The 17,509-nt window shown below is 39.8% G+C and overlaps 2 protein-coding genes and 1 long non-coding RNA gene across 3 annotated transcripts; 1 reads left to right on the plus strand and 2 right to left on the minus strand.

Annotated features, from left to right (window-relative positions):
• The first annotated feature begins 535 nt into the window (after positions 1-535).
• LOC147308030 (leukotriene B4 receptor 1-like) lies at positions 536-16,618 on the plus strand. Its single transcript, XM_086272290.1, has 5 exons — positions 536-995; positions 2,964-3,558; positions 4,538-4,738; positions 4,858-4,901; positions 14,966-16,618. The coding sequence occupies exons 2-5, from the start codon at positions 2,983-2,985 to the stop codon at positions 15,228-15,230; spliced, it is 1,086 nt and encodes a 361-aa protein (XP_086128416.1). The 5' UTR covers positions 536-995; positions 2,964-2,982; the 3' UTR covers positions 15,231-16,618.
• On the minus strand, positions 6,300-10,625 carry LOC147308031 (uncharacterized). Its single transcript, XM_086272287.1, has 2 exons — positions 6,493-10,625; positions 6,300-6,375 (listed from the first exon to the last, which is right to left on the minus strand). Exon 1 carries the CDS (start codon positions 8,191-8,193, stop codon positions 6,865-6,867), a length of 1,329 nt encoding a protein of 442 aa, XP_086128413.1. The 5' UTR covers positions 8,194-10,625; the 3' UTR covers positions 6,300-6,375; positions 6,493-6,864.
• LOC147308032 (uncharacterized) lies at positions 14,181-14,457 on the minus strand. Its single transcript, XR_015126085.1, has 2 exons — positions 14,374-14,457; positions 14,181-14,256 (listed from the first exon to the last, which is right to left on the minus strand). It is a non-coding gene; the product is annotated as an uncharacterized LOC147308032 (long non-coding RNA).
• Positions 16,619-17,509: the final 891 nt, after the last annotated feature.

Here is a 17,509-nt window from a genome sequence, read left to right on the forward strand (position 1 = left end):
TTAAATGGGGGAGGAGGGAGGGAGGGTAAGGCAGAGGACAGGGGAGATGCTGACAATAAACGCACACCAGGTGCTTAGGGGGAAAGGTATATTGCAGTGGAATCAAAGTTATTGATTACTCTTTCATATGGTTGTTTGTTTGTTTGTTTGTTTGTAATTCATCTAATTCATCAGATTAAAGATAAATCCCAGCCAAAAGTGAAAAAGAGAACACTTCCAGCAGGCTCCTGGTACATATTTTCGAGATTGAAGAAAAAAAGTCTTTAAAAATTCACAAGATTTTATGTAAATGTAAAGTGACATTCCTTTAAGTTTTGATTTACTGTAATGTAAAAGTACAGAAAGTTTCTGTGTTTTAATTATTTAAAAAATCGATATTTTTATACGGCTGTTGGAATATTATTAAATTTGTTTTAACACATTTCTTTGTTTTTTTTGTCTTGTTTCATTTTGTTTTATATTGTGAAGAGTAGCATCTTCGTCAGTGACAGAGCCTTGTATGAACAAGTAGGTTTTGCTGTTGTGTGTGTGATCTCTAAATGCGTGTTTGCGCTTGTGTGCCCAGCATACATGACACAGGAAAGTCTTTTGAATCATCTAACCCCCCGGGTGCTTTTCATTGCACAACACTTAGCTTAGAGTTAAAAGTGCCTACGGACACAGAAAAATGCATTCTGGTACATCACATTGGGACATCCGTTTTTAAAGAATGGATATAAAAATAACAGTTCATATTCTGTTTTAGCACATATACACAGATACAGAAAAATTCTATACGACACTCATACATGGTCATGAATACAAAGCTTTAGAAAGAAAACGGAAAAGCGGGACTTTTAAGGAAGAGCATGCCTCTCGGCATCCCTCCCCTCACTGACAGCATGTTATAGCCTGCGAGGCAGGAAAGGGTTCAGTTTGGTTTTTATGGTCTGAGCTCACAAGAACACCTTCAGACTTCGGGAACACATCACAGAGAGATAACAAACCATAAAAAGGTGAGTAATATCATGAATGAACATTTAGCATATTTTCTTTTGGACCTCCTTTTGATATTTTTGATAATTTCTAAGTTTAAATTAATGCATACCAAATGGTTTACAAACCTGCATGTTATGGAGCCCTTCCATATAAAGTTATTGGCATTCTTTGCAGTTCTTTTATGATTCCCAGTTTTTAACCAACATTTTTGAGAGGTTTTCTACCCAAAGAAATGCTTGAAATTGAATGAGATAAAGACAATCACACCACTTATTTTTTCTTTGCGATCAGTGTACAGACGCTTTTTACTACAGTGTCCAAAAGTGACTCAGACAATGTCTGTGACTTCTGCACTTCAGTTTTCTATGTGAAAAAATGAGGTGAGAAAAAGAAAAAAAATCAAGTTGAATCAAAGACTATGTTGAAACACTGTTCTTTGACGCAGTGCTGCCAATGTGCAACGTGTTTTAGCACGCTGCCTCTGAGGGCTGAATCGTTGGCTAGATACTTGGATACAAATATTTTAGAGGCTGTGTCAGGGTAGCACACGTCCCTCTTTAAAAAAGTATTAGTCATTTTTTTAAATCTTCCGTATCTGGTTATTATGGGGTTTTTTATTGAATGAACCAAATTGTCAAAGAACTCTGTGTTCAGTAATTTCTGTCACTTTTTGCCTCTTACATACCTTTCTATCTTTTCAGGTAATTCCTTTTTTTAATGCAGAGGGTTGATTCAATGGAAATACCACTTTTAATTATAACTTATGTGTCAGTGTGGAGCTCTCGATCATATACCCATTCAAACCACTTGTTCATATTTTTCACCTCATATTTCATTTTACCGATTACCGAAATTACACATTAGCAGACCTCACAACTAGAAAAAATACAGTCACATAATTATGAGATGTTGTTTTTATATATAACTATATTATAAATTATGTTTTATAATATCTAAGTATATCACTGGTTGGAGATACAATACGTATGTGCATTTGTTTGATAAAAATTTTAGAGTTTCAATATTCATCTACCAGACATATTAAAGTAAACAACTATATCTAATTTGCTTAACACAGAGACAAAAGAGGTTGTGGTTTTAGGAAGTGTCTGAAATCCAACTGTACAGAGCTGATGGTAAATGTCAAAAAACACACTTTACCAAAGTCAAACTTTGTTGTTTTCATTTTTGTATAAATTTGCTCAGATCAATTAAGTAAGATACAATTTAAGCTTTAGCGGTGCAGGTGAGAACGTGTTTTGGATGGTCTCCCATGATAATTTCTGGATTAATGTGCATTAATCCAGAAATTACTTGTTACTGTCTTGACAAGTAATTTCTGTTCCATGTGGAGAGCCAGAAAAAGTACTTCTAAGGTGCTTATCTTAACACTTTCACGCATAGTGGTCACTAGAGTGGACAGCTATTCGAATGCTGTTTTCTTGCATTTGTGCCAGTGTTGATGCGATATTTGCACATAAATTACTACATTGGACACTGATGTGTCACTCCATACCCTGCCACCCACCGGTCGTTCAATGTTACTATAGATGTATGACGCGTTTCATTGTAATTATTGTTATTTAACCCTGTCATGCATGACTTATGACAACCTTAATATGGATTTTTTTTTCTTGAATATTTATTAAGTATATAATATTTAAGTATTTATACATTTTTTTCATGCCTACAGATGAATAAAAATACTTTCAAAAATCCACACTGAAGTTGTCATAAGTCATGCATGAAAGGGTAAAAAATATAAATGAATGAAAGAATAAATACATAATACTGATATTATTGATATTATTGATACTGATATTATATTATAATCTGGTAACCGGACAGTTCCATGCTGAAAACTGTAAACATGAAGTTAGCATTTATCAAAGTGCTACTTTAGTGTTTTGGACGTCATTAGTTTTGTTTACTAAACTGTTGACTGAGTTTGTGTTTGAGGTTCTAATGTTTTTTCCCACCTTCAGGGTCAAAAATTCTTCTACAATGAGTAACACGAGTCTCCCACCTCTGACAAATCCAATTCCCACTGAACCAGCAGAAGAGAACGCTGTGAGCAATAACTATTTTACAGCCATTGGTGCCCTCATCCTCAGCTTGGTCTTCCTCCTGGGTGTCCCTGGAAATCTCTTCATTGTCTGGAGCATCCTGGCCCGCTGCCGACAACGCTCAGTCACCACCCTCCTCATCCTCAACTTGGCATGTGCTGATGGGTTCCTCATGGCTCTCTCCATCTTTTTCATCATCTACCTGGCCATGCAGTCGTGGGTCTTTGGTAACACCATGTGCAAAATTGTGTTCTACCTGTGCTACTCCAACATGTATGCATCAGTCTTTCTGATAACCCTGATGAGCGTGAACAGGCTGTTGGCCGTGGTCTTTCCACACACACTGTATCACCTGATCACCAGGAAGGTTGTGAAGAGGGTGATCCTAGGCACATGGGTGCTAGTGATGGCCATTTCCATTCCTTCGTTGGTGTTTCGAGATGTGAAAGAAGAAACTGATGATATGAATCAAAAAACATATGTGTGTGCACCCAATCACACACTGCGTAGACATGTAAGTACACTTGTGTTGGTTATTTGTCTGCCACTGATCTGATTAGATTCATAACCATATTTGTTTCCATTATCAAAATGCCTTCTAAAAACCTTCTGCATGTGAGAGCCAGTGAAATAGTGAATGAGGTATTGAACATGATCACGCTTTGAGCAAAAGGGCCAGAATTCTTCATTCATGACTTAATTAATAAAAGAAAAAACGGTTCTTTAAAAGACTGGTTAAATGTTGTTGGGGAAAAAATGCCTTACATTCTCAGATTAAAGGAGGATATTTTGGTTGTTTGTTTATTTCTCCTGAAATGTAGTATATCTCTGTTTAAACTGTAACTATTGATAAAAACTACCGTGTCAAAAAATACTCTTATAATACTCGACATTTTATTAGATATGATTTCATGAACAATTAGACAGCTAAAACATTTGCCTATTTTAACGGGAACACACTATCTGAAACTGAGAGGAAAGAAATATTGCAGATGTGTTTGTTACTGTGTTTAAGGCCTTGGAAGCTGCAGCTTAACTAGTGTACAAAATGTAGTTAAAATAATTCAAATTACACCAGACTGCACGTTTTTTAAGCCCTTGAGCCCACAACGTAAATACTGATGTGGCACTGCACAAAAGTCTGAAAATCATTTTGCATTGATCCTTCATAAATGTAGTAATGCTCTTCTGTAAAACATTCCTTCTTTACAAGTAAAAGTCCTCCTTAAGTAAGGTGGCAAATTAGAATCAAAATATTCTAAAACTACATAAAGTAAAATGATTTATTTTGCAGAATGCCCCTTTTCAGATCAAAGACCATAACAACATTACTTGATTTTAGGTCTTCAGATGTTTCATTTTGTCCTCTCATTTGACAAAAAAACCCCAGAGAAGTTGATCAGTTTAAACAGTTTCATAATTTTGGCTCTATTTCTTTGTTTTTCATTTAATATCTAAGGAAACAGCTTTTCTTTATATCCTCTCATGTGCAGGTGAGGTTTGAGTACGCCTTTCAGACAGTGGCAGGATTCATTATTCCTTATGCAATCATTATAACCAGCTACGTTCTCATCCTGAAACGCCTGAGGGAGACCAGGTTTCAACGAAATATCCGCAGCGAGAAACTTATCCTGGCTATCGTCATAATGTCTGGCCTGTTCTGGTTGCCGTACCACGTCATCAACCTGATACAGGTGTGCAAGGGCATCTTCTCTACCAATAACCCAATAACCACATCAAATCTGTTTGTAAATCGATTATCTGAGGATTCGATTGAATACTGAGTGGGTTGGTGTTTTTTTTTCCACCCAAGGTGGCAGCTGCGTGGTACCCAAAAGACTCAGCAACAAGAAAACGGTGAGTAACTGAAGATTTTCAGAAACATGGTGCTAAAGTTAGTGAAGTACAATATTGTCATTTTATGCATTATGTCCAGTAATAACAATACTCTGTAATTCAAAGCTGATATATGTAGTCTGTCTCCGTGCATGCAGTGACACACACCTAGATTTAATTTTTACCATCCAGTAAACTGAATATACTATAATTGTAAAGAGTTTGAATGTGCCACCATCTTCAGTATATAATATTATCAAAATATTCCAAAATCTGGAGAAATCTCAATATCCGGGCTTCATGTGACACTGCACTAAAAGCAGGCAGGATTCTGTTGTGGAAAATCACTGCAGGGGTTCAGGACCACTTCCAGAAATCTCTCTGTGAATACCATGTTCACCTTACCATCCAAAAGGTTGAAGCTCTAACAAACAAGAGACAGAGTATCGTATCGTCACTGATTTCTAGACTCGATTCGATTCCAATTCACAAGGTCCCGATTCAATTCGATCCATGATTCGATTCAATTCAATTCAATTTTGACCCAGACAGTCAGAGATATTATAATTCTGATCATTTATCAATACTGGCACTTGTGAGACTTCATCAGAGATGTAAGCAACACAGAAGATGCCTTTGTGTCAAAGTAACTGAGGGTAAAACACAGAAAAAGATTAAGGAGAGTTTCCTGGCCTGGCTTTTTATAGCAGATAACCTAAAATATATATATATATATGCAGTAGATCAAAAATGGAAGAAAAGCACAAATCAGTATATGAACATTACTGATGCTGCTGAAGTGAAGCTGTGCATTCAGAGGGTTTATTAGAGACACTTAAAAAACAAAAACAAACAGCGGCCGACAGTGCTGTTAACAATGGTAGACTGGTGTGTAATGGGAAACTGTTCTTGAAGTACACTGAGAGAGAGCAAGAGAGAGAGAGCTGTGCAGGAATTGTGATTTTATTGTGGTGGAAGCAAAACAGCAAAAGTCAGAGCGAATTAATGGCGATGTTTATGAAATGTGAAGCATAGTTTTGATCTTCTTTTGCTGCCAGTCAATTTAGTTTGGAGAGTGACAAAACCTGCAGCTTCAGAAGGTGTGAGCTCTCAGCTTTCAGCCCCAGTGGGTGAGAAAGCCGACATCTCACAGATTCTGAAGCATCGGCTCTGCGCATTGTGTTTACATCTTTGTGTGGAATCCATTTACCTGCTCTCACTTGCTTTTTTAGCTGTTTGGTGGTTGTTGAAATAGTTTTGTGAGTTTTAACCTGAGATTCTGGCATTTCTGGCAAAATACATGTATATTTAAAAGTTGATTCAGGATTTAATGAATCAATATCACTTTATTCAAGCTAAAATTTTAATTTTCTGATTGTAGCAGTCCCCCGGACCAAGGAAGAAATAGAGAGAGCCTCGACGGGTGCAGTAATTTTTACTTTGAGATTCATTCAGAATCTAACAGTGCGCCAGGTGCGCCAATGCACCGTGAAAACTAAACAGAAACACAAAATACATTTTCTTAGACGCTTATTACAAATATGAACTCAAATAAAGCAGAAAATACAACAAAATATCAATTAAGCAAAGAAATACAACTTAAAACATGTACCTCGCTCCGCATTCCAAGGGCTGCAAATTGTTCGTTTCGCTAGAGTCCGGTATCACGCTGCTTCACGCTTCATTGAGAGCTGCCTACTGGGAAATGTGCGCCACAAAACCGGTCTGAGCTGGAAGTGCAGCTTGCCGCTAACTAAACAACAGAGCCCTCTACTGGACACTACGCGTAGCTGTTCAGGCTTAGATCAATAAACAAAACTGGACCTTTACACTCCCACCAAATCATGTATAATAAACAACATTCTTTACATGATTTCCAGCTGTAACATATGGACATTACTACAAGAACGAACACAATTTCAAATACATCATCAATAAACTTTCGCAAATACGCCTGATGTGACAGTATTGATTGAAACATCAATTAGTTATTTTCTAATAGAACTACAAGCTTTTGAACAGGTCGCTCAACTACGTGAGGTTTGTGTGCTGTTCCCTGCTTCTTTATTAAGCCTCGATCGCCAACTTGAAGCTTGACTCTGCGGACCAAACCGTCATCTTCTTCTGGTGCTTCAACCACTCGAGCCAGTTGCCACTGATTTCTGGGAAGCATGTCTTCTTTGATAATGACTATGTCATTGACTTTAAGATTTCGACGTGGTAGGTGCCATTTCTGTCTCATAGATATGTTCAGAAGGTACTCTCTTTTCCATCTACTCCAAAACTGCTCAGTGAGATACTGGACTCTGCGCCAACGTTTCCTTGCATATAAGTCCTCTTTCACAAACTTTCCTGGTGGAGGCAGTGCAACCTTTGATTTCATCAATATGAGGTGATTTGGAGTTAGAGGTTCAGGAGATTTAGGATCATTGATTCCATCGACGCTCAGTGGTCGACCATTAACTATAAACATCGCCTCATAGAATAGAGTTCTTAGAGAGCTGTCATCCAGCCTGCCTTGGCATTGAGCAATGGTGGCATTGAGAACATTGCGGATGGTTCGAATCTGTCGTTCCCACACACCTCCGGCATGGCTAGCAGATGGGGCATTGAAGACGAACTCACACTGTTTATTGGCAAGGAATGCTTCTAAGGCATCCATGTCACATTGTTTAAGAGACTCTCTTAGCTCATTTTTGGCTCCAATAAAGTTTGTACCCTGGTCACTGTACAACTTACAAACAGCTCCTCTTAAGCTGATGAAACATCTCAGAGCGTTGATGAAAGAGTCAGTAGAAAGATCCTCAAGCATCTCAATGTGGACTGCACGTGAGGAAAGACATGTAAAGAGGAGTCCGTATCTTTTATGCTCTTTGCGACCTTGTTTTGTGACAAATGGTCCGAAACAGTCCATTCCACAATACATGAAAGGATCTGAGATTTCAACTCGTTCCTTTGGAAGTTCAGACATGCGTTGTTCTTCTGGTGAACGTCTTAGTTTTCGACATTGAACACATTTGCTTATTAGTTTTGCAACTTCCTTGCTCCCACCAATCACCCAAAACCCATTCGATCTGATTTCCATGAGAGTTTGGCTTCTACCTTGATGACAAATCTGTGCATGAAAATGAGCAATGATCAACTTTGTAATGTGATGGTCTTTTGGGAGGATGATGGGGTGCTTAAGTCCCTGACAGAGTGTTGACTTCTTCAGTCTTCCTCCAACACGGAGAAGTCCTTGATCTAGCACTGGATCTACTCTAAAGAGGGGACTTGAACTCGGAAGGTTATCTCCCACCTTCAACACTTCCATCTCTTGAGAAAAGGCCTGCTGCTGAAGGAGCTTTATTATTGTGTCAGCAGCTGTTCTCCGTTCATCTACTGTTACAAAGTTTCCATACTGGGCGGGCTTTGCTGGATCTCAATCCTTTTATCCTTGCAACCACTTTAAGGAGCATTGACCAGCTTGAAAACCTTGACAAACGGCTGAGGATATTGTCTTGTTCACTTGTTTGAGTTGTGAGAGCTTTGACTGCTTTGACTTCTGGATCCCCTACTAACAACACAGCTGAGGGGCTGGGTGCATATGAAATGTCATGTTCCCACAGAAACTTTGGACCAGACAACCAACATGTTGACATGATTTCTGATGCACTGAGCCCTCTAGAGGCGTAATCTGCAGGATTCTGAGCTGTGTCAATGTAGTGCCACTGTCTGGGATCTGTAGTTTGCCTAATTAACTGAACACGGTTGGCAACGAAGACGTGGAACCGTCGTGCCTCATTGTTAATATAGGCTAAGACTACTTGGGAGTCAGTCCAAAAGAACTCTTCATTAACCCTTTAGAGCCGATCGGAGCGGGAACGCTCTGTTATGCGTAACTATTTTTAAATCCCAGTAGCACTGCAACCACGTAAGCTAGCGCAAAAATTTTTTTTGCATATGAAACCGGAGGAGTTGTACTTACATCTGATGCCATCAGCTTGTCCTAGGTCACGGTTTCCTTCCACATAAAGCTTTGCAAAAACTGCATAAAAAGCGCTTGCAGGAACAAAAACATAATATTCCAGAAACACGCTTTACCGATCTGATCAGCTGTTCAAAACACTTCCTACGTTGGAATAGACGTCAGCGCGAACTTTTGCATTTCCGCCATTACTTGCCCGAAACCGGAAGTGACGTCATTTTCGCGGAAATGTAGTCTTTTTTGCGATCAGGGCCTCAGGGCCTATACTGCTCTTTTTAAAAGTTATCTTTGACTTTATGACTTTCTGTGTCGTTTCTGGGATGCTTAGGACTCATATTGCACTGCTGGAAATAGTTTATTTTGATGCATATGCTGCTTTTTTGCAAATTTGCAGTATAATATTTATTTTCGTTTTTCCTGCAGTGTATAAAAATTGGTGTATTTCAAAAATAAAACTATGAAGACACTCAAAATAAATTTCCTGTGGTAGGAAACTATTTTGTGCAACTTTTTTGTATTTACAGTTTTGAGGGATAAGACTCTTAAATTTCTCTAACTACAAATATATGTTAAAAAATCAAAAACGATTTTCAATTTTTTTGTAGTTTATTGCACTTTTTTGCAATTTATGTAATTACTATGCACTTAATGAATACATATTATTAAAATCTGGGCTATAATGGTTGTATTGATGTATAGCAACTTGAAATGCTCCCAAAAATGGCTCCACAGCATGTAAAAATATAATATAAGCTCTGGCGGACTTGGTTCTATGGTAGGTCTTAAAGGGTTAATGCACATCTGAAGCTCTGCTTTTAGCATGCTGCTCATTCTAGCTGATGTGACTGCGGCTGAGAGTTCTAATCGCGGGATACTTGTGACCTTGGTAGGTGCGACTCTTGCCTTAGCCATAACAAGACTACAGTGGACCTTCTCGTTGCTGAGGTACCTAATATAGGAGCATGCACCATATCCTAAATCACTAGCATCACAAAAGTGGTGCAGTTCCACCTTTACAATGTCTGTTAGTTCTGGTGGGTGGTAACATCTAGGCACTGCAACCGATTTTAGTCTTTCCAACCCATCTTTCCAGTCCTCCCACCGTGAGCGTAAGTTGTCAGGAAGGGGGTCATCCCATTCAATGCCTCTGCGACACAGTTCCTGTAGGATACCTTTGCCTCTTAAGGTGAAGGGAGCTACGAACCCTAGTGGGTCGTACAGGGATGAGATCACTGACAGTATGCTCCGGCGAGTAGGAGGTTGGTCCTTAGTGTTTATTTTGAAACTGAAAGTGTCATTTTTGATTGACCACTGGATGCCGAGCACATGGCCTTCAGCTGTTGTGTCAGGTTTGAGATCGAGCGGTTCTGTGGTGTCTGCTCTGTCTGAGGGTTCCAGCTGGGAAAGCGCATCACTTTGGTTTGAGTTGAACTTGTGCAGATGTAGACCGCCAAGTCTACAAAGTGCTTGTGTTTCGGTGATGAGTTCTTGTGCCTCTTTAACTGATGGGACACTAGTTAGACCATCGTCTACATAAAAGTTCTGTTCAACAAACTCTGAGGCCTTAGGATAGTCTGCTCTGTACTGTTGTGCCAAATATTTCAGGCCGAAATTAGCACATCCAGGGGATGAACTGGCACCGAATAGATGTACAGCCATTCTGTATTCTCTGGGTTCTTTGTCTAATTGTCCATCCTGCCACCACAGAAATCTCAGATAGTTGCGCATGTCTGGACAAACAGAGAACTGGTGGAACATTCTCTCGATATCACAGATTATGGCTACATTTTACCCCCACCAATGAGTTGATCATATCTGGACCTGTGAGAAGAGTGTCGTTTAATGAGACACCGAGAAATTTTGCTGAACAGTCAAAGACAACTCTTAGCTTGGCTGGTTTTTTCGGGTGATATACCCCATGGTGTGGGATGTACCATGCAGTCTTGCCTTCAGACAAAGGAGGTGCTAATTCTGCATCACCACTGCTGATAATGTCTCTCATAAAGGAACAGTAATGTTCATGATACTGTTTATCAGCCTTTAGCCTTTTCTTCAGGTGTTGCAGTCGGACTGTGGCTAACTTCTTATTGTTGGGAAGCGCTGGTGGATCATTGCCCTTGAAGGGAAGCGGAATCTCATAGTGCCCATCTGATCTTTGTTTTATTGTATCACTGAGGATTTGTATGAAGCGAACATCATCCTGTGATACATACTTATCCTCATAGTTTCTCTCATTAAAGTCAGTCTCTAGGACTTTGAGTACTTCTGTGGCTGATGGTATGGGCATTTCTTTGACTGTGATCCTGTGCACATAACTCTGGTTACCTTCTCTGTCTAGGTGAGGATTACCAGAACCAATAATACTCCATCCTAGTAGGGTTCTTTGTGCGAAAGGTTCGTTTATTTTGCCTGTGACGATCTCTAGGGGGGCTAGTGCTGATGGGCAGTCATAACCAATCAATAGACCTACTTCACAGTTCTGCAATGGCTGTAACTTGTTAGCTAAGCCTTCAAGGTGTGGCCACTGAAGTGCAGTTTCCTTGGTAGGGATATGAGACTTGTCAACTGGGATAAAGTCACGAGAGTAGACGTGTTCTATTCGGACACGAGTCTCAGAATCAAACCAACGCACCTGTAAGTTGTTGGCAAGTTTACTTGCAACGACTGTGTCGACGGAAGTCATGGTGCTAAGCTTTAACTGCACTGGTTGGGCGTCTACATTTAGTTCTGAGGCCAAATCCTCTAAAATAAAGGATGAGTCACTCTGGGTGTCAAGCAGGGCATATGTAAGTATTTCTTTCTCAGGCTCAGATGCAACTGACACAAATACTGGTACTATGCTGGATGTGGAAGATAGTTTCCTTGTTAGTACATGAGTCATAACATTATGCACTTCCTTGTTTGCACCTTCATCTGGGGATTTAGAATCCTCAGTTTTCTTTTCTTTAGGTTCATTCACTCTTTCTGTGTGTAGACAGGTGGGGTGACGCCGACCACACTTACTACAGGAGTGACGTCCTCTGCATTCTTTGGTTACATGACCCCTCCTCAAACACCCAAAGCAGAGACGATTTTCTTGAATGAAAACTTTCTTGTCATCACTAGTTTTCGCTGCAAAAGCAGGACACTTAGCTATGCCGTGCGATTCTTCTTTGCAAAACAAACATGGGGGTTTAGGTCTAGAAGTAGATACTGGGATTGGTGGAGACTTTGGTTGGATGGTAGTACTGAGTGCCTTCGCTCTTTTAACATGCTGCTCTTCTGATGCCCTTTCGTTTATTAGGAATGGTAAGGCAACAGGATTGCAAACTACTTTAGCTTCATTTTGTATGAACTTTGTAAAGCGAGCGAAGTTGGGGTAGTCTTGGCTTTTGTCTAGCTCCTCCACCACAATGCGGCTCCATCTCTGCACTATCCACTCAGGCAGTTTTCTTAGAAGCTTGTGATTTTCCTCACAATCATTAAGGATCTCTAGGCCTTTGACTTGAGGGATAGCCTCTGCACAGCTTTGGAGAAAATCTGCCAACTCCCTCAGTGCTTTAGGATCATTGGCAGCTATTTTAGGCCATTTTGTGAGTTTAGCCCTAAAGGCTCTTTGGATAACAAATGGGCTGCCATACCTTTCCTCTAAAACGCTCCAAATGCCTGCGTATGCCTGCTCACTGTTGCGGAAGAAATATCCCTCTACTGCCTTTCGTGCTTCACCTGCAAGATAGCTCTTTAGATACAACATTTTCTCACACACAGGTAAAGGTTTGTCACCAATTAGTGCCATAAAGGATACCTTCCAATCCATAAACTTTAGGGGGTCGCCACTAAAGATGGTGGGCTCAGGTACAGGAAGCCTGTTTAGGGTAAGAGAGCTGGCGAGGGCTTGAACTAAGCTAAGTTCTTCACGTTCTGGAGTAGTATTGTGAGGTCTAAATGTTGGTGCTTGTGGATTTAAAGAGATGCACTGTTGGGGAGATTTGCGGAATTTTCTAAGTTGTAGCAGGACACTTGATCATGGCTTTCAATGTCATTTTGAGCGCTAAGGGCTCTTACTCGTGCAGCTGCTACTTTCACTTCGCTGTCTGCCTTTAACTGTTGAAGTTTAGTCTTTTCCTCCTCCAACTTTGCCTTTGTTTCCACTTCCTTTATTTTCCACTCATTTTCCATTTGGCTGATCTTGGTTTCCTGTGCCAATATTTCTTGTGTGGCCTTTGCTTGTTCCACTTTGGCTGCAAGTTCAGCTTCTGCTTCCACCTCACGACTGCCAGTAGAATCTGCCTTTGAGCGTGCAACTGAACCCTCTGGGAACGACGTTTCAGTTTTTGTATCACCAAACACAGAACTATAGTCCCTTTTGTTTAACATCACTCGTACTCTTTCCTTTTCAAGGCGATCGTTAAAGAGCTGATCGATATTTTCCTGTCGTTTAGCAACAACTTCACAAATGTCAGTTGTAAGCACTGCACAAACATCCATTCGCTTAACAATGTCGGGCGTCATGGATTGGCTGCGGCGAATGGGTTCATAATGCTGTTGTACTACAGCGTGCTTGTCTCTTATGTCATGACTGGCATTGTTTAGCTCTTCAGGTGAGCAGAAAGTTTTCAGCTTTGTTCTGATTTCTTTAGCTGCCTTCTTCCAAGTGTCATAAGCTTTGTTAAATGCCTTCTCATTTTTCTTTGCCTCATATTCCTGCATTTCTTTACCCTTTTCAGTTAAATGCCTTTCACGATTGCTGGATCTTACTCCTTGTTGCTCTGAGTCGTCGGCTTCTTCAGCAGCGTTCAACATTTTGTTACTGTAATGTGTATGTTGCTCTATGCGATAACGTCTGGACTTAAACTTACGTGAGTGTTACTTTTGGAAACAATGCTCACATCAGACGTTTACATCACATAAATAAACAGATTAGCACCCACATATTAGACAAAATGTAACTGTAAATACCGCTGATATACGTTACTTTCAAGAAGAATAAACCCATACAATTTAAAGATTGTAATTACTCAGTGCAATGCAGTATACCTTTAAGGCTGTAACCACAAAAATATTTAAGGCAAGTAATTCTGAATTAGAGTGCAGAGTCCTGTTATCAGCAAAGTCCTTAATGGGCATAATACCTGCACCTTTGTAAAGTGACCATCAGAGTTCAAAGGGGAGGTAGGCAACGAAGCAAAGATGATCTTGACTGGTGTAGAAATCTCTCACAGCTGACACACGGACCCAGCTCGTGGCACGGGCTGCACTCATCTGGCATGGGAGCTAGCAAGTAGCCTTCACTCAGCGATCGAGTTTTCACTGTAACAGTCCCCCGGACCAAGGAAGAAATAGAGAGAGCCTCGACGGGTGCAGTAATTTTTACTTTGAGATTCATTCAGAATCTAACAGTGCGCCAGGTGCGCCAATGCACCGTGAAAACTAAACAGAAACACAAAATACATTTTCTTAGACGCTTATTACAAATATGAACTCAAATAAAGCAGAAAATACAACAAAATATCAATTAAGCAAAGAAATACAACTTAAAACATGTACCTCGCTCCGCATTCCAAGGGCTGCAAATTGTTCGTTTCGCTAGAGTCCGGTATCACGCTGCTTCACGCTTCATTGAGAGCTGCCTACTGGGAAATGTGCGCCACAAAACCGGTCTGAGCTGGAAGTGCGGCTTGCCGCTAACTAAACAACAGAGCCCTCTACTGGACACTACGCGTAGCTGTTCAGGCTTAGATCAATAAACAAAACTGGACCTTTACACTGATTTTAATCGGAAATTCAATTATCGAAACCCACCCCTAGTTGAGACTCCTCCTCTGGACATGTGCAGAGGAGGAGTAGTAGGTAAACTGGATTACAGATATGCAATAAGGAGCTGCCAGGAAGGAGAAAAAGACCGCAGAGAAAATTCAGAATGAGAATACTTTAATTATCCCTGGGGATTATGCGGTTGCAGAACCCTGAAGGGAGAAGCCAAAAGAATAATAATAAAAAGACTCAGAAAGCATCTTTTTATGGAAGGTCTCCATATGTCTTGATACTGCAGGTGATGATTAAGGGGTCCTTGAGTCACTCTGTACAAAAACAATCACCATCAATGTGAAAAATCCAACTTTAACTTTCTTCCCTGCAGATTGCAGGATTTTGCCGACTTAACCCGAGCGGTGACCTCAGCTTTGTCCTTCATCAGCAGCTGTGCTACCCCGGTCCTCTACACCTTTGCCGGTAAATCCTATATCAAGAATAATGGCTTTGCCTTTATGGCTAAGCTGTTTGAGGGAACATCATCGGAAACAGGACCCAAAACCACCCGGTTCACAGCAACAGACGATCTGGGAAAGAATAACGTTGATTCTGAAAATCATACACTGGCTTCTACTCAACAAAATCGATGTTGAATTAACTTAATGCACTTAACAGACTGTATATAAATGAGAACATTTAAAATTGTGTAAATCTTTAAACGGAATATGTAGCTTGAGCATTTGAGGCTACAGACGATAAGCACCAGCACAGTATATTTAGAATCTGATAACAGAGTTTAAGTGAAAGTCAGAGGCACAGGCACAGCTGGGCTACTTTTGCTTGCATGCACCTGAATATCTGTAAAGTGTATAGGACTGTACATACTTTTTTTTGTGTGTCACATTATGTGTATGTGAGAATGCTACCTAACATAGAAAGCAGACTCAGCTGAGTGTTTTCATGCTTAGTGTGTTCATTTATAGTCAGGTGAATGAATGAAGATGGGACGATTGGGGAAGTTTGCGAAGTTTGGCCTTACACAGAGACACAGATTGAATGGTTTATATGACACTGTGTGGGATGTGTTCATGTGATGTGTGTGTGTGTGTGTTTTAAATGCAACGGTTAAGAATTGTAAATGGCTGTACCCAAAAGGCAGACTCACAAAATAAAGCTCAGTAGGTTGATTTATAATGATATAACTATATAAAATGAGCTGACAAAGAGTGATGTAGCCTAGGTGGGCCTAGGACGTAGTCTAAGAGGGTCATGAGAGAGAAAACAAGTGTAAGTGATGACTTGCAGGGAGGAGAAAAAAGTTCAGCTCAGAGGAGACATTGTGAAGTATTCCTCAAGGCAGGCCTAATCAAAATTAGGTTTTTGGGGCCTTCTATTACTGTCAGTAATACTGCTTAGTGATCATTCACACACCTACTATTATCCTATTTCATTTTCTAATGTTCCATTATAAATATGCTTGTGAAACTAGATGTGAGAACTTTTTGTTGTTGTTAGATTGAGCTTTAGCACTGTAGATTACAAAAAATCAAAAAAACAATTTGCACACTTGCAGAAACATAATTCAAATAATATTTAGCAAAGTCAGCATCTCCCCCTAATGGCCACACAGAGAAGCAATATACAAAACCTCAAAGAGCTGCACAGTTGCAGCAGTGTTGTTTGCATCATCTTATTGCCAGCCTGGAAAGTTTAACCCATCTATGACTTTAATCTGAATTGGTAGTAAGTTCAGCTGCAAGTGTGCCTGGGATTGATTTACACTTGATATTCAGTGTGATATAATATTGTAATGATTGTTAAAGGCTATTCTACTGTGACAGGTTGACTACCTGTGTGCACTGTTGTTGTTTCTTTAAGAGACATGTTTGGTTGCGCAGCAGGAAATGTCAGTGAGTGTGTGCAGGAAGAGAAAGGGAGTTCTTGTTGTTCGGAGCTGGAGAGGAGTTATACCGGAGGTCTGTCTTAGGGGTTAACAGCCCGTGTTTCTCTACCTACACAATAAACCGTGGTGAGATCAAAACGTCTGGTTCTTGAGAGCATGTGTGAACATTATAATATTAACTAGGATACTGAATGTCATAGGCCAACTAAAATTAACAAAATAGAACAACAAAATTGTATTTACTATAAATACATCAGCTGCCTTATTATTTTTGGTTTAAAAAAAACTGTAACAGCTTTCTGCAACAATTTGAAGTGCAACAACACAGCACTACAAAAATTAGACTAATGATTAAAAGCAATTCAATGAACCTATGTACTTAAAACATGGAGCTTGCCTGCTCAAGCACTTGCCTTGCTTGTCCAGAGGGAAATGCCTCTGTGGGATCCACAGGCTGACTTTGGGCTTTTGCTAAATGTTGCGTACTAGACTTACTCACCACTCAATGCATTTTACACGTTTAAATAGACAATTCGCTGAAAAATTTGAATCATATGTATTTCTGTTATTTCATTTTATTCTTATTTTAAAATATCTGTGATTTATGCCATCTGTTAATATAATGATGTTTGCCTGATGGTGCTCAATGTGCAAATTTTACATTGATTTGTTTATTAAATGGGGGAGGAGGGAGGGAGGGTAAGGCAGAGGACAGGGGAGATGCTGACAATAAACGCACACCAGGTGCTTAGGGGGAAAGGTATATTGCAGTGGAATCAAAGTTATTGATTACTCTTTCATATGGTTGTTTGTTTGTTTGTTTTTTTGTAATTCATCTAATTCATCAGATTAAAGATAAATCCCAGCCAAAAGTGAAAAAGAGAACACTTCCAGCAGGCTCCTGGTACATATTTTCGAGATTGAAGAAAAAAAAGTCTTTAAAAATTCACAAGATTTTATGTAAATGTAAAGTGACATTCCTTTAAGTTTTGATTTACTGTAATGTAAAAGTACAGAAAGTTTCTGTGT

The sequence above is a fragment of the Aulonocara sp. 'chitande type north' Nkhata Bay genome, linkage group LG18, assembly GCF_057382095.1.
Source record: "Aulonocara sp. 'chitande type north' Nkhata Bay isolate Kocher_YH1m ecotype deep benthic linkage group LG18, A_spYH_male_GT1.1, whole genome shotgun sequence".
In the NCBI taxonomy this organism is placed as follows: Eukaryota; Metazoa; Chordata; class Actinopteri; order Cichliformes; family Cichlidae; genus Aulonocara; species Aulonocara sp. 'chitande type north' Nkhata Bay.